The sequence below is a fragment of the Manihot esculenta genome, chromosome 10, assembly GCF_001659605.2.
Source record: "Manihot esculenta cultivar AM560-2 chromosome 10, M.esculenta_v8, whole genome shotgun sequence".
NCBI classification, from domain to species: Eukaryota; Viridiplantae; Streptophyta; class Magnoliopsida; order Malpighiales; family Euphorbiaceae; genus Manihot; species Manihot esculenta.
The window spans coordinates 29,905,560-29,930,262 of record NC_035170.2 but is presented as its reverse complement, the minus strand read 5'-3'; the positions used below and the strand labels follow the sequence as shown (position 1 = coordinate 29,930,262).

The 24,703-nt window shown below is 37.5% G+C and overlaps 5 protein-coding genes and 1 pseudogene across 8 annotated transcripts in view; 4 read left to right on the top strand and 2 right to left on the bottom strand.

The window, feature by feature from the left end:
• LOC110624687 (putative disease resistance RPP13-like protein 1) overlaps window positions 1-24,703 on the top strand; it is a 91,390-nt gene that overhangs the window by 60,147 nt on the left and 6,540 nt on the right. The gene's annotated exons all lie outside the window — the stretch shown is intronic.
• Window positions 1,032-5,487, top strand: LOC110608251 (putative disease resistance protein At3g14460). The gene has a single exon (XM_021747466.2). The coding sequence runs from the start codon at window positions 1,181-1,183 to the stop codon at window positions 5,225-5,227; it is 4,047 nt and encodes a 1,348-aa protein (XP_021603158.2). The 5' UTR covers window positions 1,032-1,180; the 3' UTR covers window positions 5,228-5,487.
• On the top strand, window positions 6,312-14,082 carry LOC110608165 (putative disease resistance RPP13-like protein 1). 4 transcript variants are annotated; one of them, XR_006352272.1, is made up of 3 exons: window positions 6,312-10,527; window positions 10,812-10,861; window positions 13,857-14,082. XR_006352272.1 is itself a non-coding variant. In XM_043960804.1 (2 exons), the coding sequence occupies exon 1, from the start codon at window positions 6,437-6,439 to the stop codon at window positions 10,490-10,492; it is 4,056 nt and encodes a 1,351-aa protein (XP_043816739.1). In that variant the 5' UTR covers window positions 6,312-6,436; the 3' UTR covers window positions 10,493-10,527; window positions 10,812-11,568. The 4 variants fall into 4 exon arrangements, 1 of the variants encoding a protein (XP_043816739.1); XR_006352273.1 differs by lacking the exon at window positions 13,857-14,082 and adding an exon at window positions 10,930-11,568; XR_006352271.1 differs by having other exon boundaries at window positions 6,312-10,861.
• On the bottom strand, window positions 11,398-13,534 carry LOC110608398 (UDP-glycosyltransferase 88A1). The gene has a single exon (XM_021747617.2). It carries the CDS (start codon window positions 13,356-13,358, stop codon window positions 11,937-11,939), a length of 1,422 nt encoding a protein of 473 aa, XP_021603309.2. The 5' UTR covers window positions 13,359-13,534; the 3' UTR covers window positions 11,398-11,936.
• LOC110608399 lies at window positions 14,910-16,973 on the bottom strand (annotated as a pseudogene).
• Window positions 18,258-19,937, top strand: LOC110607997 (putative disease resistance protein At3g14460). Its single transcript, XM_021747191.2, has one exon. It carries the CDS (start codon window positions 18,258-18,260, stop codon window positions 19,935-19,937), a length of 1,680 nt encoding a protein of 559 aa, XP_021602883.2.

Sequence of the window (24,703 nt, the reverse complement as noted above, 5' to 3'; positions counted from 1 at the left end):
TATGATAACCGCCGAATTGAGCCAGGTTTATTATAGCTTAAATCGGCTCAGAATTCAGAGCGACTTAAGGAAAGTCTGCACACAGCAATGGATCGGACCTGAAGACATCAACTAATTTGGGTAATTTTTGAGCTCAAAACCTGTGGTTGACCAGCCCCGTGATGAGATTTAAGGATAGGTAACAGATTCGGTCTTTTCGTAGCCAAATGTCCCTGTAGCAGAAAGACAGTTAAATGCTACTGACAAGAAAAAGAAAAAGAGTAAAAAGAAAATGAACACTATCCTCTTGATCTAAACTTAATCAACCATTATAAATCTTATTTTTCTGTAAATTAGAGAGTATTCGTTTTCATTGTTTTATTTGCTGCGTTTTGTTACTTTATTTTGTGCTTTATTTATTTATTTTCAATTAAACTTGAATAACATGTTTAGAATTTTATTTATTTATTTTCTGTGAAGCTCTAATCACGTGTTTAGGATTATCTTTCTCGTCCATATAATTCTCTTAGCTCTCGAGAACATAATGAAAGAAACAGTTGGTTTTGTATAAAGTATGAGTATCAATTCCTAAAAGATTTCAATTCTGTAAAATTAAATATATATTTAATAAAATAAACTAATTTTTAAATTGATTTACATTAAAATTGATTTAAAAAATAAACAAATATGGAAAGTTCCATTCACCTTATAAAACTGAAAAATCAAAATAATGAATTTAATATGTGATGTAACATTACACATTTTTTATAAAAAATAAAATAAAAAAGATTTTTTTTCCTTTTAAATTAATTTTTATAAAAACTTATTAAAAACAAAAAAAGCTACTAAAATTTTAAATCTATTTAATTTTTTTTAAATTATAACATATCTCATTTAAAATAAAAATAAAATATAATCTTTATTCTTAAAATATATAATTTATAAATATACCATTTGTATAATTTACCATTATAAAAAAATTTTTAGTTTATTAAAAAAGATAATTTTTTATTAATTTTTTAATTATATTTATATTAAAAATATTAACAAATATTTTGGCGGGACACCAATAGAGCATCAGACAAGCCTTGCATTTCCCTTTTTCTTTCCTTTGGCCTTCCAATGCTATGTGTTTACAAACTCTTCCCTTGAATCTTGAGATTTCATAGTTTCTTTCTGCTCTCACAACTCACTCTTTGCCATGGAAATTGTGACTGCTGTTGGAGGCTCTATCCTCTCTGTTTGTTTTCAGGGGCTTTTCGACAGGTTGAGTTCCATTGACTTAAAGAAATACGTAGGCCAAGGTCAAGTCTTGGCTCAACTCAAGAAGTGGGAAAAGATGCTCCAGCGAATTTATGTGGTGCTTGGAGATGCAGAGGAGAAGCAGACAGCAGACCAATCGGTGGAGATCTGGCTAAGCGATCTCAGAGACTTGGCTCACGACCTCGAGGATATCATGGATGAACTTGCCACGGAGGTTCAACGACGCAAGTTGGAAGACAAGCCTGTTCGTCCAAATGATAAGGTGCACAAGCTTCTCTCTGCTATGTGTGGTGGGGCGAATCTAAATTTAAATACTATTAAGTTCAATGCTGAGATGGTTGCCAAAATAGAGGAAACTAGTGCTAGATTAGATGAGATCATAAAGCAGAAAGATGAACTCCATTTAACTGAGTCTAATAGGAGGGTCAGCCATGCGACAGAAAGACCACCCTCAATCTCTTTGGTTAACGAAGCAAAGGTTTATGGTAGGGAGGAAGATAAGGAGGCGATGTTGAAATTGTTGAATGCTGAGACAAGTGATGCCCAGGTGTCTGTGATTTCCATAGTTGGAATGGGAGGCCTTGGCAAGACAACTCTAGCTCAGCTAGTCTACAATGATCCCATGTTGGAGTTTGATTTGAAAGCCTGGGTGTCTGTTGGTGAAGATTTTGATGTTTTCAGGGTCACGAAAACAGTTCTTCATCAATTGGGAGATGGTGGTGATGACAATGATTTAAATTTGCTTCAGGTAAAATTGAAGCAAAAGTTGTCTTGGAAGAAGTTTTTAGTTGTCCTAGATGATGTTTGGACCCAGAACTATGAGCAATGGACTCTGTTTTGGGGTCCTTTTGAAGCAGGGGCATCTCAAAGCAGAGTTATCGTCACAACTCGAAGTCAAGATGTTTCATTAATGATGGGTGCCACTCCAGCATATTCTCTTAAGAAGCTCTCACACAATGAATGTATGTCTGTGTTTGCCCAGCATGCTCTGGGAGCAAATAATTTTGACGACCATTTGGAGCTAAAAGAAATAGGTGAGGAGATTGTCAAAAGATGTGGAGGATTACCTTTGGCAGCAAAAGCTCTTGGAGGCATCTTAAAGGGTAAACCAAATCCTGATTTGTGGAAGGAAGTGATGAGCAGTGAGATGTGGGAATTACCAGACAATAGGAACAATATCCTTCCAGCCTTGAAGTTGAGCTATCTTCATCTTCCACCTCTGTTAAAGCGATGTTTCTCTTATTGCGCAATACTACCAAAGGATCGCGAGTTTGATAGGAATGAATTGGTTTTGCTGTGGATGGCTGAGGGTTTCTTGTATGACAAGAAGAAAATGAAGGATAGTGAAGGTTTGGGTCAAAATTATTTTGATGATTTATTATCAAGATCGTTTTTTCAACAATCCAATGATAATAAATCGAAATATATAATGCATGACCTAATTGTTGATTTAGCTTGCTTTGTTAGCAGAGAAATATGTTTCCATATGGTTGGTAAGTTGCAGAATGCAAAATCATTTGCAAAGATTAGACATTCTTCATTTATTCCTCATTTTATGAACACTTTTCAAAGATTTCAAAGCTTCTATGAAATGAAGAACTTGCGGACATTGTTATCCTGGAGTCGTTATGTGGGGAGATGCTACTTAACTAGTAAGGTGGTGCATGAGTTGGTGCCAAAATTAAAATGCTTAAGGTCGCTCTCTCTAACTCACCATGTGATTGAGGAGTTGCCGGATTCTATTGGTGACTTGAAGCACTTGCGCTACCTCAACCTGTCTATTACTTTAATCAAAGGGTTGCCTGAATCAGTGGATAAACTCTTAAACTTACAGACATTAAAGTTGCATCATTGTTATGAGCTTATTGAGTTACCTAAAGGCATATGCAATTTACTCAACTTGCAGCATCTTGACATTATTGGCACAAGGAAATTGAAAGAGATGCCACCACATATTGGTAATTTGACTAGTCTCTGCGTGTTAACCAAATTTATCGTGGGGAAAAGCAATGGACGGATCACAGAGCTGAAGAAACTTTGTGATCTGCGGGGGCAGCTTCATATTACAAGTTTAGAGAATGTGGAAGTTGAAGATATTCGAGATGCGGGTTTTGCCAATTTGAAGGATAAGCCTGGTATCACCGAGTTACACTTGAAATGGACTGATGAATTTTCTTATGATTTGAGAAACCCAAGTCATGAAGAACAAGTTCTCAACTCAATGCAGCCACATCATAGTCTGTCAAGCCTATCAATTACATCATTTAGTGGTAGGAAATTCCCATCGTGGCTAGGTGAGCCTTCATTCTCTAGCATGGTGCAGGTGCAGCTAAGCAACTGTCATCAAATTACTTCACTGCCACCACTTGGACGATTAAAGTCATTAAAAAAGTTGAGCATAAAAGGTTCAAGTAGAGTAAAAGAAGTGGGTGTTGAGTTTTATGAGGATGATTCATGTTTTTCTTGTTTGGAAATGCTAGAGATTGTTAATATGGGTAAGTGGGAGCAGTGGGCTTGGTCAAATGGTCTGGGTGAAGATTCTGTGGTAAAATTTCCTAAGCTGCATGAACTTCGACTACATAATTGTCCCAAGTTGGTTGGAAAATTGCCCAACTTCCTTCCTTCCATGGAAAAACTTGTTATTAATAATTGCCCGCGCTTGGTTGAATTACCAAAAGTTCTCCCATCACTTACAGCACTCTCTATTAGAAGATGTCAAGAGGCAATTCTCAAGAGTGTGACTAATGCCACCTCTCTTACTAGTTTGCAAATTATAGAATGTCTTGATCTTGCATCATTGGTAGATGGAGAAGAAGAGCTATTGCCATGCAGTCTTGAAGTTTTGGAGGTAGATCTGTGTCCAAATCTGAAGGAGTTGCCAAGTGGACTGAAAGACCTCAAATCTCTCAAAGATTTGAGAATAAGCCAATGTAGAAGTTTAGTCTCCTTCCCAGCAGGGGGTTTGCCGCACAACTTGATATGTCTTAGTCTGCAAAACTGTGGAGCTTTGGAGTATCTTCCGGAGGGGATTGTGTCTCACAGTAAATACAGCAGCGACACGTCTCATCTCGAGAAGTTGCGTATCTCTGGATGTAAATCTCTGGGTTCCTCTTCAAATGGAAAGTTTCCTGATTTCCTGAAGACCTTGGAAATCCACAACTGGACGACACAATTATTGAACTCGCTATATTATGGGCTTTCTCATCTTACAGATTTGCAAATATGGAACTGTCCTCAATTAGAATCCTTTCCTGGGAAGGAATTGCCCATCCCTTCTCTTATCTCTTTAAAAATCGCTGGCTGTGAAGGATTGAGGTCTCTATCCAATCACATGCAGGACCTCCAGAGTCTGCAACAGTTAGAAATAGGCAACTGTCCTCGATTAGAGTTGTTCCCAGAGATGGGATTGCGCAATCCCAAGCTTGTCTCTTTCGAAATTCATCGGTGCAAAAATTTGAAGTCTCTGCCCAATCAGATGCAAAGCCTCACTTCCCTCCAATCTATAAATATGTCAGATTGTGGAGCAGCTATAGAGTGCTCAATAGAATGTTTACCTCCAAACCTAACTATGCTTTCCATGGGTGCATGCTTGAATCTGAAACAGCCAATGCTAGAGTGGGGACTCCACAGGCTCACCTCTCTCAGAAAATTGGGCATTGGCAGCATGAAGTCAAGTGGAGATATTATTTCCTTCCCAGATGATGACGGCTTTCTGCTTCCCACTTCTCTTACCCACCTCTTCATTGCTGGATTCAAGAATCTAAAATCCATATCCATGGGTATCCAAAAGCTCACCTCTCTTGAAAAATTAGAAATTTGGAGGTGCCCAAAACTGCAGTCCTTCCCAGCTGAGGGCTTCCCAGCTACACTTGAATGCCTATGTATTGACAACTGCCCTCTGCTTCGGGATCGTTGCTTAAAAGAAAAAGGGGGAGACTACTGGCCTATCATTTCTCATATCCCCCGCGTTGTTATACGCAATTAAACAAGACTTCACAGTAGTCCAACAAATGTGAGGATTGTTTTCAATTCATTTCAGTTGTTTTCTAATATCATAACAATTTTTAAGTTTTTGGGGAATTTTTCATTTTTAGTTCTCTAAGCTCCTCTGTTGTTCAACTTTTTTCTTTTTGTTTAAATTTTCCATTATACGAATTGTCGTTCTGTATGATTTGTGATAAAACTATTGTCAACTCTTACAGTTTCCTGGAAACTTACTGATATCGGATAAAATAATCTAACCATCAATGTATGATTTATTTAATTGCTGATAACAGTATAGTGTTAAAATTCTAGGATAATTAAAGTATTTTATATTTTATTTAAAACAAATAAACTTAAAAATAAGAATAAATATAAAATATGACTCATCTCCAAGGAAACTTTATGTAATAGCGGAGAAAATAACCTATACACTAATTTCCTCCCAAAACTTCCACTAGTCAATGAAGTCATTATACAAGAAAATTTTTTATTTTCTTAACCCAAATGCATCTTCAACTGTTGGCCAATTTAGGCAATATGATGGATACAATAGGCTTCTCCAAATGCTGATAAGGAGATGTTAGTGCTAGAATGACAATTTGATACACATTTGTAATCAATAAGAAGATCTTCACAGTTCAATAATATAAAGAACAAAAATCTTTTGTTTTCAGATTTACGTAAAAAAATAAATTAATAATAATAAACTCATTTCTACTTCAGGATACATTGCCAGCAGCTATATTTTTTGAATATCTATTTTTTAAAAGCAATAATCTTCCATCGGCAACTTTGATAACCGAGGAACTTTACACTCCTCCATCCACCAAATCTTTCAAAATCGAAAAGAGAATGGAGCAAAACAGACCAAAAATATATTGTAAAATAGGAATAAATACAAAATAAGACTTATCTCTAAGAAAACATTATGTAATGGCAGAGAAAGGACCTCTTGCACTAATTTCTTTTAATTAAAAGAAGTCTTTCATTAATTTTTTTTTATTTTGTTAATTCATTAATAAATAATAACATAATAAAAAACATAATTAATTTTATAATTATTAATAATAATAGCACTAGACCTTGGCCTCCCATTTTCGCCTCCTAGTTTCTCAGATCATTCACAAAAGTTAAAACTGTGTTTGCAAACTCTTTCTTTCCATCTTCAGAGTTCGTAGCTTCTTTCTTCTCTTACAACTCATTCTTTGCTATGGAATTTGCGGTAGCTGCTGCTGGCTCTATCCTTTCTGTTTGCTTTCAGGGGCTTCTCGACAGGTTGAACTCCATTGACTTGAGGAAATACGTAGGCCAAGGTCAAGTCTTGGCTCAACTCATGAAGTGGGAAAAGATTCTCAAAAGAATTTATGCGGTGCTTGAAGATGCAGACGAGAAGCAGACGGCAAATAGATTGGTGGAGATCTGGTTATGCGATCTCAGAGACCTGGCTTACGACCTGGAGGATATCATTGATGAACTTGCCACGGAGGTTCAGCAACGAAAGTTGGAAGAGGAACCTGTTCATCCGAAGAATAAGGTACACGAGTTTTTCTGTGTTATGTGTGGTGGGGGAAATCTAAATCTAAATACTATTAAGTTCAATGTTGAGATGGTTGCCAAAATAGTGGAAACTAGTGCTAGATTAGATGAGATCATAAAGCAGAAAGATGAACTCCGTTTAGCAGAATATACTACGAGGAGGGTGAGCCATGTGACAGAAAGACCACCCGCAACCTCTTTGGTTAATGAAGCAAAGGTTTATGGTAGGGAGGAAGATAAGAAGGCGATGTTGAAATTGTTGAATGCTGAGACAAGTGATGCCCAGGTATCTGTGATCTCCATAGTTGGGATGGGAGGCCTTGGCAAGACAACTCTAGCTCAGCTAGTCTACAATGATCCCATGTTGGAGTTTGATTTAAAAGCCTGGGTGTCTGTTGGTGAAGATTTTGATGTTTCCAGGGTCACAAAAACATTTCTTCTTCAACTGGGTGATGGTGGTGATGATAAAGATTTAAATGTGCTTCAGGTAAAATTGAAGCAAAAGTTGTCTGGAAATAAGTTTTTAGTTGTCCTAGATGATGTGTGGACCCAGAACTATGAGGAATGGACTCTGTTTTGGGGTCCTTTTGAAGCAGGGACTCCTCAAAGCAGAGTTATCGTCACGACTCGAAGTCAGGATGTTTCATTAATGATGGGTACGACTCAAGCATATGCTCTTAAGAAGCTGTCACACAATGAATGCATGTCTGTGTTTGCCCAGCATGCTTTGGGAGCAAATAATTTTGACGTGCACTTGGAGCTGAAACAAATGGGTGAGGAGATTGTCAAAAGATGTGGAGGATTACCTTTAGCAGCAAAAGCTCTTGGAGGCATCTTAAAGGGTAAACCAAATCCTGATTTGTGGAAGGAAGTGTTGAGCAGTGAGATGTGGGAATTACCAGACAATAGGAGCAATATCCTTCCAGCCTTGAAGTTGAGCTATTTTCATCTTCCACCTCATTTAAAGCGATGTTTCTCTTATTGCGCAATATTACCAAAGGATCGCGAGTTTGATAGGAATGAATTGGTTTTGCTGTGGATGGCTGAGGGTTTCTTGTATGACCAGAAGAAAATGAAAGATAGTGAAGGTTTGGGTCATAAATATTTTGATGATTTATTATCAAGATCGTTTTTTCAACAATCAAATGATAATAAATCAAAATATATAATGCATGACCTAATTGTTGATTTAGCTTGCTTTGTTTGCAGAGAAATATGTTTGCATATGGTTGGTAAGTTGGAGAATGCAAAATCATTTGCAAAGATTAGACATTCTTCATTTATTCCTCATTTTATGAACACTTTTCAAAGATTTCAAAGCTTCTGTGAAATGAAGAATTTGCGCACATTTTTATCCGTGCGGGAGGATCGGATTAGATGCCACATTACTAGTAAGGTGGTGCATGAGTTGGTGCCAAAATTAAAATGCTTAAGGTCACTATCTCTAGCTGGTTATGAGATTGAGGAGTTGCCAAATTCTTTTGGTGACTTAAAGCACTTACGCTACCTTAACCTATCTGATACTCCAATCCAAGGATTGCCTGAATCAGTGGATAAACTCTTCAACTTACAGACATTAAAGTTGCGTGATTGTGATGAGCTTATTGATTTACCTAAAGGCATATGTAATTTACTCAACTTGCAGCATCTTGACATTATTGGCACAAGGAATTTGAAAGAGATGCCACCACATATTGGTAATTTGACTAGTCTCTGCGTGTTGACCAAATTTATCGTGGGGAAAAGCAATGGTCGGATCACGGAGCTAAAGAAACTTTGTGATCTTCGAGGGAAGCTTCATATTACAAGTTTAGAGAATGTGGAAGTGGCAGATATTCGAGATGCGGGTTTTGTCAATTTGAAGGATAAGCCTGGTATCACTGAGTTGCACTTGGAATGGGCTGAAGCGGATGAACGTTTTGATGATTTGAGAAACCCAAGTCATGAAGAACAAGTTCTCAACTCAATTCAGCCATATCAAAGTCTGTCAAGCCTATCAATTACATCATTTGGTGGTAGGAAATTCCCATCATGGCTGGGTGAGCCTTCATTCTCTGGCATGGTGCAGGTGCAGCTACGGAAGTGTCGCCAAATGACATCATTGCCACCACTTGGACGATTAAAGTCGTTAAAAAAGTTGAGCATAGGAGATATGAGAGGAGTGAAAGAAGTGGGTGTTGAGTTTTATGAGGATGATTCATGTTTTTCTTGTTTGGAAGAACTAGAGATTAGAAGTATGGGTGAGTGGGAGCTGTGGGCTTGGTCTAATGGTCTGGATGAAGATTCTGTGCCAAAATTTCCTAAGCTGCATCAACTCCAAATACGAAATTGTCCCAAGTTGGTTGGGAAATTGCCCACCTTCCTTCCTTCACTGGAAAAACTTTTTATCGTTGATTGCCCGCTTTTGGTTGAATTACCAAAAGTTCTCCCATCACTTACAGCACTCTCTATTAGAAGATGTCAAGAGGCAATTCTCAGGAGTGTGACTAATGCCACCTGTCTTACTAGTCTAAAGTATTTGGAAATCGCGTTATGTGATGAGCTTGTGTCGTTGGTAGATGGAGAGCCAGGGCTTTTGCCTTGCAATCTTGAAGTTTTGAACATATATGAGTGTCCAAATCTGAAGGAGTTGCCAAGTGAACTGAAAGACCTCAAATCTCTCAAATATTTGACTATAAGGCGATGTAGAAGTTTAGTCTCCTTCCCAACAGGGGGTTTGCCGCACAACATGATACGTCTTCGTATTACGAGCTGTGAATCATTGGAGTCTATGCCGGAAGGAATTGTGTGTCCTAGTGATTACAGTGGCGAGACGTCTCAGCTCGAGAAATTGTATATCTCTGGATGTGAATCCCTGAGATGCTCTTCAAATGGAAAGTTTCCATATTCCCTTAAGACTCTTCGAATTCACAATTGGACGCCACAATTTTTAAACTCGCTATACTGTGGGCTTTCTCATCTTACAGAATTACACATAGAGAAGTGTCCTCAATTAGAGTCGTTTCCAGGGAAGGAATTGCCTCTCCCTTCTCTTATCTCTTTAACAATAGCTCACTGTGAAGGATTGAGGTCTCTATCCAATCATATGCAAGACTTTCAGAGTCTCCAACAGTTAGAAATAGGGGGCTGTCATCAATTAGAGTTGTTCCCAGAGATGGGATTGCCCAACCCCAAGCTTGTGTCATTTCAAATTTCCTGGTGCAAAAATTTGAGGTCTCTACCCAATCAGATGCAAAACCTCACTTCCCTTCAATCTATAGATATATCAGTATGTGAAGGTATGGAGTCCTTAGGAGAAGGTTGTTTACCCCCTAACCTAACTTCCCTTCATATTCGAGAGTGCTTGAATATGAAACAGCCAATGCTAGAGTGGGGACTCCACAGACTCGTCTCTCTTAGAAGTTTGGTTCTGAACGTGGAGTCAACTGGAGATTTTATTTCCTTTCCAGATGACGACGGCTTTCTGCTTCCCACTTCTCTTACCCACCTATGCATTATTGGATTCAAGAATCTAAAATCCATATCCATGCGTATCCAAAAGCTCACCTCTCTTGAAAAATTATCAATTTGGTGGTGCCCAAAACTGCAGTCCTTCCCAGCTGAGGGCCTTCCTGCTACACTTGAATGCCTAGAAATTCACAGCTGCCCTCTGCTGCGGGACCGTTGCTTAAAAGATAAAGGTGGAGACTACTGGCCTATCATTTCTGATATCCCCTGTGTTGATGTATAAAATTAAAGATGACTTTGCAGCACTCCAACAATCAGGTAAATATTCCTGTAGTACTTATTCTGAAATAATGCAGCATTATACAGATGTGAGCATCTTTTTTTCAATTCAGTTGACCTTTCAATTATTTCAAATACTCATATTTAATTGGATTCTGAATTCATGGATTTTTTTAGCACGATTGAATTGAATTCTATTACTTTATTTTCTCTTAAACAAGATGTTAATGGCAGAGGAACAAATTGGGTGTTTTCCTTTTGTTCTGATCAACTTATCCGTTATTCAATTTGTGACCATCCATGTTATTGCTATACATGATCAGGAAATTTCAGCTTCATGGGAACAAAAAGGAATCTAGGTGCTCCCTTTCAGGTACTGAAACTTATTGAATTATGTCTGTCGCAGTGAAATGGTAGAAACTAAGCTCAACAACTCTGCAGATTTTGGTGGGATGCACTGATGATGATCATGAAAGTTGGAAAATGTTAAGATTACTAATCTGTCTTGGATCAGGAAATTTGAGACTCTAAACTCCTTGTGTAATAGTCTATCCTCAAGTTTTTTAACTTAATATTTTGGGTCTTAGGATCGGAGTGCAATGGAGAGAATTGATTTGGTTTAGTTTAGACCTAACTTGTTAAGTTTTTGCATGGTAGAATTTTGAGTTAAAAAATATAAAAATTTAAGCCAAGTCAATTAACCAATTTTCTTTCAGTTTAAAATAAAACTAATTATAACTGATTTAGTTAAAATTGAATTAATTTAAGTTTGTCATTGTTTTTCTTTTGCTTTCCACCCCTTTAGGTTTGGTAGGTAATGGTATGGGGAGAAATTGTTCACACTATAGCAGGAGTTACAGTGAGGTTTCCTCGAGAACTGGTTGTGGTGTCTTCTATTTTTTATTTATGTTTCTTTTTTGATTTATCTAGTATCATATATTTTATGCCCATACCGTCCTTGGTTGATATCGCTGATGGTAATAGTCGGTATATATTGGTGCTGCAGTCTGGACAGACTCTTAATCACTGCTCCATCAATTTTTTAATGGTGGAATTATAATATTATTTCAAACTAATAATTAAATTTAATGATTACTACAGAAAATTGAATTTCATAATGAGGATAAAATAAAAATTTATCATGACTAATTTATTAAATTATAATTTATTTTAATTACGTCTAATTGAATAAATCATGAAATTTCTTTTTTTTTAAAAATGTTGTTTTATTAAGTTGATCTCAAACTCATAGGGCCTCAAAATCGATTCAAGCATAATGGTTTTCTCTTAGGGTTTAAGCTTCGAGAATAAATAAAGGGGTCATGTTTGCTCCAAATAGGAAAGGGTGGCTATGACACGCATTATAATATTCTATAATTCTCAAGATAATCTTTACTGATAGTTCTACTAGGACATTTCATGGTTGATGTCCGACCTGACTCAACTCGTTAATGCTTCCATGACTCGACGAGTCTAGACATTGCAGCACGCGAAGATCCACCCTCACTCAGTGCTGCCTTTGCTGCGTTTTTCATAGCAATGGTTCGCTCCCTAACCGACTTACCTGAATCCGACTGCATCAACTCATTAACTCGCTTCTCCACCTCCAACCCAGTTACAAACCCCTTCTCGTCTTCCTTCATGGGCAAAGCAATTTTCATTTCTTCAACCAACATCAACCTATTGAACTTTTGCTCTGCGTATAGAGGCCAAGCCACCATCGGAACTCCAGCACTCACTGCTTCAAGCACCGAGTTCCATCCACAGTGAGTCACAAACCCGCCTACCGACTTATGATTCAATACTGCCACCTGGGGAGCCCATGATTTCACCACCAATCCCTTCTCCTTGGTGCGATCCAAAAAACCATCAGGAAGCAATGAGTTCAAATCTGGTTCTGGCAGAGCTGAGATGTCTAAACTTTGGCTATCAGAAGGTGGATTACGCACTACCCACAAGAATCTTTGGCCGCTTCTCTCCAACCCACTAGCTATTTCTCTCAGTTGTTCCATTGAGAACAGCCCCAAGCTTCCAAAACACAGAAAGATAACACTTTGACTTAGTTGCGACTCAAGCCAATTTAAACACTCGGTGTCACCATCTGTTTGATTGTTGGTCGCAATGAGTGGGCCAGTACAATAGACAGGTGGTGTTGTACTATCAGGTATGCAGAGTCCATCTGATATTGCCTTGAGAGCTCTGGCTTCCAGCACTGCAAAGGTGTTCACTATAACTCCTGCTGATTTTGGAAAGCAGTAGGCCATGTCTAGAAAATATTCGTAGGCTTTATTGTTGCGATCACTTGCTGCCGATGAAAAATTGGAGGAAGATATTGGTGGGAGACCCGGCAACTTAAGAAAGGTGTTCATGTCTTTGAAACTTTTGGTGGTGGTCTGATGAAGGGTCGGAAAATACATGGAAGCAGCAAGACACCCAGCACCAGAAGTGAAGAAGAAATAGCCGGGGATGTTAAGTTGAGAGGCAATGGATAGAGAAAAAAAGCAGAAGAAATCCATAATGAAGGCTTTAATTTTGTGGGTTTTGGAGATGGAGAGAAGGGCTTGGTGGACATGAGGATTGCTGAGACGGAGGACTTCAAAGATGAGAGTTTCATAGTGTGTGTTGGTGGAGGAGGGGAGGGTAATGGTGGGAAGACGGTGGAAGGAGATTGAGGGAGTGGTGGCAGCGACATCAGCAATATAGGAGGCAGTGGAGCCTGCACTGTAAGGGGCGGAGACAATGAGTATGTGAATGGAAAGAGAAGGTTGGAAGGTAAGAATGAGCTTGCCAAGCTCTACCATAGATATGAAGTGGCCTATGGCCGGTGATGGAAACATAACCACCGCATCAACCATAGCTGGGCTCTCCATCTGCTCGATCGATGAAACGAAACGATGCTTTGTGTAAACCAGGCTGTGGATAAGTTATGGATAGAGATGGGAGATGGAACACTGACGTAGTCCCTCGACGGGCTGGCTGAAAGGAGATAGAGAAAATTTGCAGGTGGATGATGGGGGTTCTGATAGATCTAATTGCATGATTAATTTTTGGAGAAATTTTATAATTCAAATTACATTTTTTTGTGTGCTTTCTTAGTATTAAATTATTATTATTTTTTAATTTTTAGACTCTTAAATTTTTATTGTATAGGCCGCACCTGTTACATACAAAAGAATTTAATTATCTAAAAATTATCTTATGGAGCCATAAATAGGTAATTAAAACCGATAATTAAATTAGTGAATTTTCTTTTCTAAAAAAAATAATTATTTTTATATAAATGCTTCACTTTTACTTATTTATTTATTGAATCATTATGAACATCTTATACTTTAACCCAATAATTTTTATTATTTTTTCTGTTCTAGTGATCCTACGACGAGTCTGTGGTTTCCGTTGAGGGCTAAATTTACTGAAAAAGAGACACGTGGAAGGGGACATGACAGACTCTGGCAAACGGCAATTGCTTGTATCCTTCAGTCCATTGTTGTCTACTCTTTGGAATTTTGCCCTTATCCTTTTTGTTTTTCAAGGAAAGTAGGATTAAAATAATAATGATAATAAAGGGCAAACGGCAATTGCTTTTATCCTTCAGTCCATTGTTGTCAAATCTTTGGAATTTTGCTCTTATCCTTTTTGTTTTTCAAGGAAATTAGGATTAAAATAATAATAATAATAAAGGGTTACAAATCGCTACTAAATTTTGGGATTCCTATAAAATTATTATTTTTATCAATAAAATAATAGTTAATAATAATTTAAAATTTAGATTTACTATGAGGTAAAATATGAGAGAAAGTAATAAAGTGAGGTAAAATACATTTCATGTGAGGAGAGAAACTATTTTTAAAATGATTTTTTAAATTAAAATTAAAAATTTATATGATTGAAATTGAATTTCAGGGATGGCAATGAAATACCTACTAAAATTTAAAGATGATAGGTAAAAATTACCAAAAATGTGGGACCTTATTGGCGTATGAAATTGTAATTTAATTTTGGGTGTTAACACAAAAGCCAACAGTAATTGCGAGCGTGTGAGTTTGCTCTAAATGGAATAGTGGACATGCTTTTGTTTCTTTTCAAAATTTTAGGTCCTGTGTTACTCTTGTCTTATTACAAAGCCATCCCAACTTTTTTTTCCTTTTCCAAAAACCCATCCCAACTTAGTTTTAAGTCCAAATGAATTCCTGTACTCAATCTAAGCTTAAAATGATATAAAATAAGACCAAATGAAAGAAAATGGGACAAAAGAAAATCAAGAGGACATGAGAGAAGGGAAGCAAATGAGTGGAAACACAACAACAGTTCACAAAGATATTGTCATGAATGGGGGCATGAATTAGTGCAAGCCACCTCTGTGCTCCTTTCACCGCGCGACCACTTGAAGATCAATCACATTTTGATATGATAACTCAAGCTCAACAGAAATATGATGGATCTGTAGAAAATCTGGACCAGGAACCACCCTCACTCACTGCCTCCTTTCATAGCAATTGTTATCGAGTTACCTGTTTCTGACTCCAACTCATTAACTCGCTTCTCCACCTCTGACGCAGTTGCTAACCCATTCTTGGACTCATCTATTGGCAAAGCAATTTTCATTTCTTCTACAATTACCACCCTGTTGATCATTTGCTCTGCGTACAGTGGCCACGCTACCATTGGAACACCAGCACACACAGCTTCAAGCACTCAGTTCCACCCACACTGAGTTACAAAACCCACTCACCGAGATATGATTCAATACTGCTACTTGGGGAGACCATATCTTCTCATAAGAACCTTTTATAGCTATTTCTCTTAATTGTTCCTTTGAGAATAGCCCCAGCTTCCAAAGCATGCACAGAAAGATAACACTTTGACTCGGCAGCGATTTTTGGTCACCATTAATGGGCCAATAGAGTAAACAGGTGGGGCAGTGCTATTGGGTGCCCAGAGACCGTCTGATATTGCCTTCAGAGCTCTTGCCTCTTAAAATTCAAAGGTCTTCATAATAATTCCTTGTGATTTTAGAAAGCAGGAAGCCATGTCCAGACCGTATCCATAGGCTTTATCCTTGCGATCAATCAGTGGCAAAGGCATGTCGGAGGAAAATATCAGTGGTAAACCTGGAACGTGAAGAAAGGAGTTGATATCTTTGAACCTTTTGGTAGTGTTTTGATGAAGGGTCGGAAGATGCATGAACATAGCAATACAACCAGCACCAGAAGTAAAGAAGAAGTAGCCAGGGATGTTAAGTTGGGAGGCAATGGAAAGAGAAGCAAAACAGAAGAAGTAGCCAGGAAAGTCCATAATGAATGCGTTAATTTTGTGGGTTTTGGACATGGAGAGAAGCGCTTGGTGGACATGAGGATTGCTGAAAAGGATGACCTCCAAAGTGAGAGTTTCATGGCGTGTGAAGATGGTGGTTGAAAGGAGGGTCTTTATGGGAAGATGGTGGAAGTAGATTGAGGGAATGGTGGCAGCGACATCAGCAGCAATACCTGTTACCCCTCTAATTTTAGCACTTGGATTTAAAATGAGCTTGAGTTTCTAATACTATTAATCTTCTTATTTGTTTTTTCATCATGCAATGGAATTAATTAATCTTTCTTCAAAAAAGGATGAAAGACCGTGAGGAAAAATAAATGGTTAAATTTTCAATTTGACAACAAAGACTCAATCTCAGTTTCTCCTAATTTTCAATTTAAAATTAAATAGAATTGAATTCGTGAAGATGTTCTTCTTAGTTCATCACCCCCTTTCAACCTATTTCAATTAATTACAAGAATTTAAAATTTTCCAAAAATATAACTCTAGACATACAAAACATAAAGGCTGAACTTTTTGGTACTACTCAGTTTTTTCCTTTTTTTAAAAAATGAAAGGATTTCATCGTAAACCGAAATTCAATTATTCCACACCCAAGCTCCTTTAGAAACCGAAATCGTACCACCCAAGCTTTTGTAGACCAGCAAACAGAAAGATATTGGTTAGTACAGAAGCTTAAAGAACAATTGAAATTTAGACATCAAAATTAAAATGGCAATGGGTAGGGTATTTTTAAATATTTAATTAAATTAAATTTAAATTTAAAAAATAATATTCATTGTGAATTTAAATTTTATTTATAGGATATTTAATATTTGAATCTATTTATATAAATAATTAATTTAAAATATATTTTACAGTAATATTTATAAATTTTTTTATATATTTTTATTTAAAAATTAAAATTTTAATATTTATTAAAAACATTAAATTAAATAAATTTAAATTTTATTCGAATAATAATAATTAAATTTAAAATAAATTCAAATAGTTTAAATTAATTTCTCAAATTTAAATAATTTAAATAATTTTTTTATTAAATTCGAGATGAATATTATTGATATAAATTAAATTTGAATTGAGATAATTTAATTTTTGCAGCTACACCAACAGGTTATATCTCTAATAGAGATAAACACAAGTTGATGATTGAGAGTCGCCAGGTTAAGCATTGATCCGTTGCACTATCAGTAGTATTCTTCGTCACTATCAATGGCCGAGACGCATACAGTAAACCAGAGGTGTGGTGTGCAGAGTCCATCTGAAATTGCCTTGATAGCACTGGGCTCGAGTATTTCAAAGGTGTTCACTATAATCCCCACTGATTTATGGTGGAAAGGTGGTGGAAATGGAATGAGAAAAATGGTGTCAGCGACATTAACAACGTGATAAGCAGTGACTCTGCCGCCGTGAGTAGCAGAGATAATGAGTGTGTGAATGTAAATGAAAGCTAGGTGGCATGTATGAACTTGGCAAGCTCTAGCATGGACACCAAGTGGCCTATGTTTGGTGACGCAAATATATGTTTGCGTCACCATTGGCCACTTGGTGTTTATATGCATGCATGCAGAGGAGAGATGGGTTGGTGGAATATTTACGTGGAGGTAAACTATGCACGTCTATTAGGAATTAATTTTATGTTTATTCACGTGAAATAATATTATAAAAATTAATTATTATTCATATAAATTAGTTATGGCATGGTTATAAAAAAAAAAGGTATTTTTCTAATGATGATATGGTGAACTTACTTTTAATATTATAAGAAAAATCATTGGCTTTAATTTCTTTTACAATCCAGCAAAGAGTAGATTCAACACACATACAAAGAGATTTCTTTAATATTTATGCAAATTTTATTATTATTTTTAAACCTTATTTATCGGTTCCTTCTCACTATAATTTAATAATAAATTTTCTCAATTAAAAAAATCATAAAGATAAATAAATAAAACACTAATTTTTCTAAAATATTGTACTATGAATAAGTATTAAAACAGCTGAAGTTGATCAAATAAGACTTTCTAAGTGTTTTTCCTTCCCAGATGATGATGGCTTTCTGCTTCCCACTTCTCTTACCCACCTCTTCATTGCTGGATCAAATGGACGGATCACAGAGCTGAAGAAACTTTGTGATCTGCGGGGGCAGCTTCATATTACAAGTTTAGAGAATGTGGAAGTTGAAGATATTCGAGATGCGGGTTTTGCCAATTTGAAGGATAAGCCTGGTATCACCGAGTTACACTTGAAATGGACTGATGAATTTTCTTATGATTTGAGAAACCCAAGTCATGAAGAAATGGACTGATGAATTTTCTTATGATTTGAGAAACCCAAGTGATGAAGAACAAGTTCTCAACTCAATGCAGCCACATCATAGTCTATCAAGCCTATCAATTACATCATTTAGTGGTAGGAAATTCCCATCGTGGCTAGGTGAGCCTTCATTCTCTAGCATGGTGCAGGTGGAGCTAAGCAACTGTCATCAAATTACTTCACTGCCACCACTCGGACGATTAAAGTCATTAAAAAAGTTGAGCATAAAAGGTTCAAGTAGAGTAAAAGAAGTGGGTGTTGAGTTTTATGAGGATGATTCATGTTTTTCTTGTTTGGAAATGCTAGAGATTGTTAATATGGGTAAGTGGAAGCAGTGGGCTTGGTCAAATGGTCTGGGTGAAGATTCTGTGGTAAAATTTCCTAAGCTGCATGAACTTCGACTACATAATTGTCCCAAGTTGGTTGGAAAATTGCCCAACTTCCTTCCTTCCCTGGAAAAACTTGTTATTAATAATTGCCCGCTCTTGGTTGAATTACCAAAAGTTCTCCCATCACTTACAGCACTCTCTATTAGAAGTTGTCGAGGGCCAATTCTCAAGAGTTTGATTAATTCCACCTCTCTTACTAGTTTAAAGCATTTGCAAATTATAGAATGTCTTGAGCTTGCATCATTGGTAGATGGAGAAGAAGAGCTATTGCCATGCAGTCTTGAAGTTTTGGAGGTAGATATGTGTCCAAATCTGAAGGAGTTGCCAAGTGGACTGAAAGACCTCAAATCTCTCAAAGATTTGAGAATAAGCCAATGTAGAAGTTTAGTCTCCTTCCCAGCAGGGGGTTTGCCGCACAACTTGATATGTCTTAGTCTGCAAAACTGTGGAGCTTTGGAGTCTCTTCCGGAGGGGATTGTGTCTCACAGTAAATACAGCAGCGACACGTCTCATCTCGAGAAGTTGCGTATCTCTGGATGTAAATCTCTGAGGTCCTCTTCAAATGGAAAGTTTCCTGATTTCCTGAAGACCCTGGAAATCCACAACTGGACAACACAATTATTAAACTCGCTATATTATGGGCTTTCTCATCTTACAGATTTGCAAATATGGAACTGTCCACAATTAGAATCCTTTCCTGGGAAGGAATTGCCCATCCCTTCTCTTATCTCTTTAAAAATCGCTGGCTGTGAAGCATTGAGGTCTCTATCCAATCATATGCAGAACCTCCAGAGTCTGCAACAGTTAGAAATAGGCAACTGTCCTCGATTAGAGTTGTTCCCAGAGATGGGATTGCGCAATCCCAAGCATGTCTCTTTCGAAATTCATCGGTGCAAAAATTTGAAGTCTCTGCCCAATCAGATGCAAAGCCTCACTTCCCTCCAATCTATAAATATGTCAGATTGTGGAGCAGCTATAGAGTGCTCAATAGAATGTTTACCTCCAAACCTAACTATGCTTTCCATGGGTGCATGCTTGAATCTGAAACAGCCAATGCTAGAGTGGGGACTCCACAGGCTCACCTCTCTCAGAAAATTGGGCATTGGCAGCATGAAGTCAAGTGGAGATATTATTTCCTTCCCAGATGATGACGGCTTTCTGCTTCCCACTTCTCTTACCCACCTCTTCATTGCTGGATTCAAGAATCTAAAATCCATATCCATGGGTATCCAAAAGCTCACCTCTCTTGAAAAATTGGAAATTTGGAGGTGCACAAAACTGCAGTCCTTCCCAGCTGAGGGCTTCCCTGCTACACTTGAATGCCTATGTATTGACAACTGCCCTCTGCTTCGGGATCATTGCTTAAAAGAAAAAGGGGGACACTACTGGCCTATCATTTCTCATATCCCCCGCGTTGTTATACGCAATTAAACAAGACTTCACAGTACTCCAACAAATGTGAGGATGGTTTTCAATTCATTTCAGTTGTTTTCTAATATCATAAATGGGCTTCCTAGCTCTTCTGTTGAAATGCAATAAATGGGATCCAATGGGCTGTCTTGAAACTTATGCTAATGCTGATTTCAGTTGTCATCAACAGGAAAATGGAAGAAAGTGAGCTCAGAACTCTGCAGATTTGGATGGAATTCACTGAGCAGATCCCGGCTATGTTTTTTGAACAGATTGTAAGCTTTGAATCTCAAAAGCTCAGAATGCATCCTCATCTCTGCTCTTACGAAGAGCGACTTGCTGTTATTTCTGGATTTTGTACTCTCCACCTCTGGACATTCTGTATTTTTTGCCTTTTTTCTTTTCATTTTCACAATTAATTCACCCATTATATTTTTCTTTTCTTTTCTCTTTGCAAACTAAAGTATTTTTAATTTAATATTGATTCACAATCTAAATTATTTTTAATTATCTACAAATTTCTCCGTTTAATTGCTTGTAACAGTACAATAAAATTATATTATTTTCAGAAGCATGTATTCAAAATTATAGGTTTAAATTGATATTTTAAAGGATTAAAGATATTGTTATGTTTGATTGAATGCAGAATTGACAAAAAGAAAATAAAGGGTGAATTCAATGGAGCGAATGGGAAAAACAAGAAGAAAATAACTGGCCCTTGACGAATAAAATGAAAAGTATAAAATTAATTGCGTTAAAGGATTACAGAAAAAAAGAACTATAGATTAGTGTCTTTTTTGCTAGACAATGAATTGCTTTGTTCTTTTTCATATTGACATGATTTTGCCATAAGAAAATCGGACCTTTGATCATTAGACTAGGCTTAACTCCTTTTAAGAATTAAATTGACTTTCATAGAATCTCCTCCTATATAAACTCTTTTGACTTTATAGTTGGCTGCTGCATTAGCCGACTCTCTGGCTGCTATCGCTTCTAGAGTTAAAGGGTCAGTTAGCTCTATAATTCTCTTGCACCTTAAGCTCAACATCGTTCCTTCCTCGACAATCACTGCAATTGATCCTCTATTTTCTGTTCTATCCACTGCCCCATCAAAATTGATTTTAACTATTCCCCTAGCACGTCTTACTCATTCCATGTCAATTTGATCATTTGCGATTGTATTGGACATGTATTTGGCAGACTACTCAGAAACTCATCCAAATATCTCAACACTGCACTTAGTAGATGATATGCTTGATGATAATTTGTATATTTGTGTAGTTTTAATGTTGTAAAACATTTAGATTTTGAATTTGATTCCACGTAAAATAGATTAATTTATTTGAGTTTTGATACATTGGTAGGATAAACATGGATTGAAGAATAACAAAAGAAAAATTGTGTTTGTACTCTACATTCTGAAATTAAAAAAAGTCGTTAGCATAACTAAGTTCACAAGAGAATAAGAAACATAACTTTTATATGTACTGTGTTATGGATTACGTTATGGGCATAACATATTGACGAGAAGAATCAAAGTTCAGTTCTAAATCTGATACGCGATCAAAAAATCCTCATCTGTCAATACATATCAAACTCGATTTTTTTTAGGAGAACCTTCCCCATCTTATTTTGGTTACTGGTATTTAGGTTGAATTAGAATTTTTAGTATTATATAAAGATGATATTTTGATGTACAACATCACTTTTTGCTCTGAATTAATTTTAAAAGGCTGAAAACACTCTTCTTATTATTATTTTTAAGCCATGAACATTTGCGGCTAAATTTTTCTTTTAATTGAAGGCTAATTAAAATTTCAATTCAATTGGTTGTATAATCTAATTGATTTTAAAGTTTTCACCTCTTCATTGTTGCCTCTGGTCACTTGGCAAAGTTCGCAGCTGCCTCATCCATCTTTGATCCTGCCCATAAAAGATCGAACCTTCTCCTTGTATCTGACAAGATTCTATTCTCGGACTCTGAATTGTCTCTAGTATTGATTAATAACCAATTGTGAGTCACTAAAAATAATGGACTTTGGTATACCTTTCCTTGATGATTTTTAAGGCCATTATTATGGCCACATATTCAGCTATGCTATTGGTGGCCTTAAAGGTGAGCTTGGCCGCATATCAAAGCTTTATTCCTGTCTGAGATTGTAATAGGATTCTGAGTCTTGAATCTCTGGCTCCACAAGCTCCATCTGTCCAGACTTTTCATTCCTCTGTGCTTTCCTCCGAGGACCCTAAAAGTTCTAACGGTGGAGTCATCTCTAATGTAATACCCGGCTAGACTCCGGTATCGGAATTCCTACCGTCCGGTGGAATCTCGGATATCGAAAACCTCTAGGAGGGTAAAAACATGTTTTCATAAAATGTTTTTAATGTATTTTATGACTTTAAGTAAGAAAGAAACTGAGTTTTGAAAGGAAAAGACCTTGGAGGCATTTCCAGGTTCGGCCGCCGAACATGGGATAGTTTAGGGAGGCAAGTTAGGCTTCCGAAAGTGGCTCAGGTTCGGCCGCCGAATCTCATGTTCGGCCGCCGAACTTGCATGAGTTTTGGAGGCACTTTAGGCTTCCGAACGTGGTCTGGCCAGCCCCTATAAAAGGGCTCCATGGCCGAAACGGGCGAGCTTTCTCCCCTATTTTCGGCCAACGGTGAGTCCATGCTCTCCCCTGGTTGATTTTAATGATTCTCTTCAAATCTTTCGAGATTTAACAAGTGGTTTCTTGATTTTTAAAGATTTGTGAGCTTAGAGCAAGTTTTTGGAGCTTGGAGACCCAAGGAGCGAGATCTCTCCCATCTCCGAGTTGGATCGCCTCCCCTCTTGATCTCCAAGAGGTAAGAGTAGATCCTTAGCTCATTTCATGTTTTAAACAAGTTTTATGAAAGTTTTGGGGTAGAAATGCATGTTTGAGTTAATATTGAGTTTATGGACAATGTGAGTTGTATATGTGTATTTGATGTGTTTTAGTTGGGGTTTAGGATAGTTTGAGGCCCCTAAAAGCTTATTATGGGTGTATGCATGATTTGGAAAGTGTTGGTTTTGAGTGGGAATGGTTTGGAAGGCAAATGTGCATTGAATGGTTGAGTTCTGCCACTTAGGGAGAACTCAGATTCGGCAGCCGAAGGGACTTTCGGCCGCCGAACCTGCCTGTGGAGGCAAGCCTTTGGCTGCCGAACCCTGCCCCCGAAAGTGGACTTTCGGCTCTGGAAGGGAGTTTTGGCCGCCGAAGGTGCCGCCGAACATGCATGAGTTTCGTCTCTGGAAGGGACTTTCAGCTGCCGAAGGTGCCGCCGAAAGTGGTTGAGTTTCGGCTCTGGAGGGACTTTCGGCCGCCGAACCTGCCGCCGAAAGTGCCCTGTTCAGCCTTCCTTTGCATGATTTCTATGATTGTTCTAAGGTGTTTTAGGGGGTTTTTGGGGAGTTGTTTAAGGGTCTTGATAGTGTATGTTGGTCCCTCATTTGAGTCCACCTGTGTAGGTTCGGACCCGAGGAACCGAGGACCCCAGCAGTGAGCTAGTGGCTTCAAGGTCAGCCTGAGGTGAGTAGAATAAACCTTTATGTTTTGAAGTAAATAAATCAAAATTTGAGCATGTTCATGCATCACAAATGCCATGATATACATATATATTAGGTTGTTTGCATTAGAATCCACGAATATGTTGCATTGCATAATTTGATGTTGATGTGGATGAACGTTGGATGATCCACTAACCCTCAGTATGTCAGGATATGATGATTATATGGTGTGGAAGTCCGGTTGACCCATTCTACGTTCCGGCACTATGTTTAAGAGAAAAGTCCGGTTGACTCATTCTACGTCCCGACACTTTGGAATGTTATGATATGTTATGTTTAAGAGAAAAGTCCGGTTGACCCAGTCTACGTCTCGGCACCTTGGAACATAGAGGGCTATTGGTGACAAGTTCATCCTTAATGTGATTTGTCTGTGATGTGATGCATTTCATGAAAGCATAAGTTTTAATGTAATGTTTTATTATTCTGCTCACTAGGCTCTTGTAGCTCACCATGTTTCCCTTAACCCCCAGATTTGCAGGTACGGGATAGACCAGGAGGTCAGCAAGAGTAAAGAAGTCTTGTATGTGTTAGACTAGTAGTGGACATGAGAAAAATTGTAATGTAAAAAGTATTGATTAGTCATGTAGTGAAATGATGTATTTTAAGGTATAGAATTTGTGCTTGACCCTAGTATGTATGGTTGATCCCTTTTTGGTACATGATCTGTTTAATGAAATGTTTAGATAATGTTTTTGGAAACCAAGCTTAATGTATGATGTTACCCCATTGGAGCATTTGATGAGGGATCCAGTGTGGGGTTTATGTTTATGGTTTTGTGCATACACAGGTTAGGCTTGGTAAATGAAAGAAAAGTTCAAATTTTTATGTATATGTATGATCATGTATGGGATCTAACAGGTATTCAGGATGTATGTTAGGCTTGCTACGGGTCCCGGCGGCCTTAAGCCGATCTGGATCCTAGCGTCGGTAGCGGTCCGATTTTCGGGCTGTTACATCTAAAATAAAATCAGCTAACATCTGGGCTTTTATGGCCTTTCTTAGAACATACTTGATATCGTAGGCCGACAGTATTACCGCCTAGGTGGATAACTGTCTTGACAACTTCGACCTGTATAGAACTTTCCACAAAGGATAGTTTATTCTGACTTCTATGGTATGTGTCTCGAAATATATCCTGAGATCGAGTCCACTAATTTGTTAATGGATAGTAACGGGTAATGATCTTTCGAACATACTTTAT

Excerpts from the sequence above, each read along its gene's own strand:
- LOC110608251 (XM_021747466.2), top strand. The coding sequence starts at position 1,181 with ATGGAAATTGTGACTGCTGTTGGAGGCTCTATCCTCTCTGTTTGTTTT.
- LOC110608165 (XM_043960804.1), top strand. The coding sequence starts at position 6,437 with ATGGAATTTGCGGTAGCTGCTGCTGGCTCTATCCTTTCTGTTTGCTTT.
- LOC110608398 (XM_021747617.2), bottom strand. The coding sequence starts at position 13,358 with ATGGAGAGCCCAGCTATGGTTGATGCGGTGGTTATGTTTCCATCACCG.
- LOC110607997 (XM_021747191.2), top strand. The coding sequence starts at position 18,258 with ATGGTGCAGGTGGAGCTAAGCAACTGTCATCAAATTACTTCACTGCCA.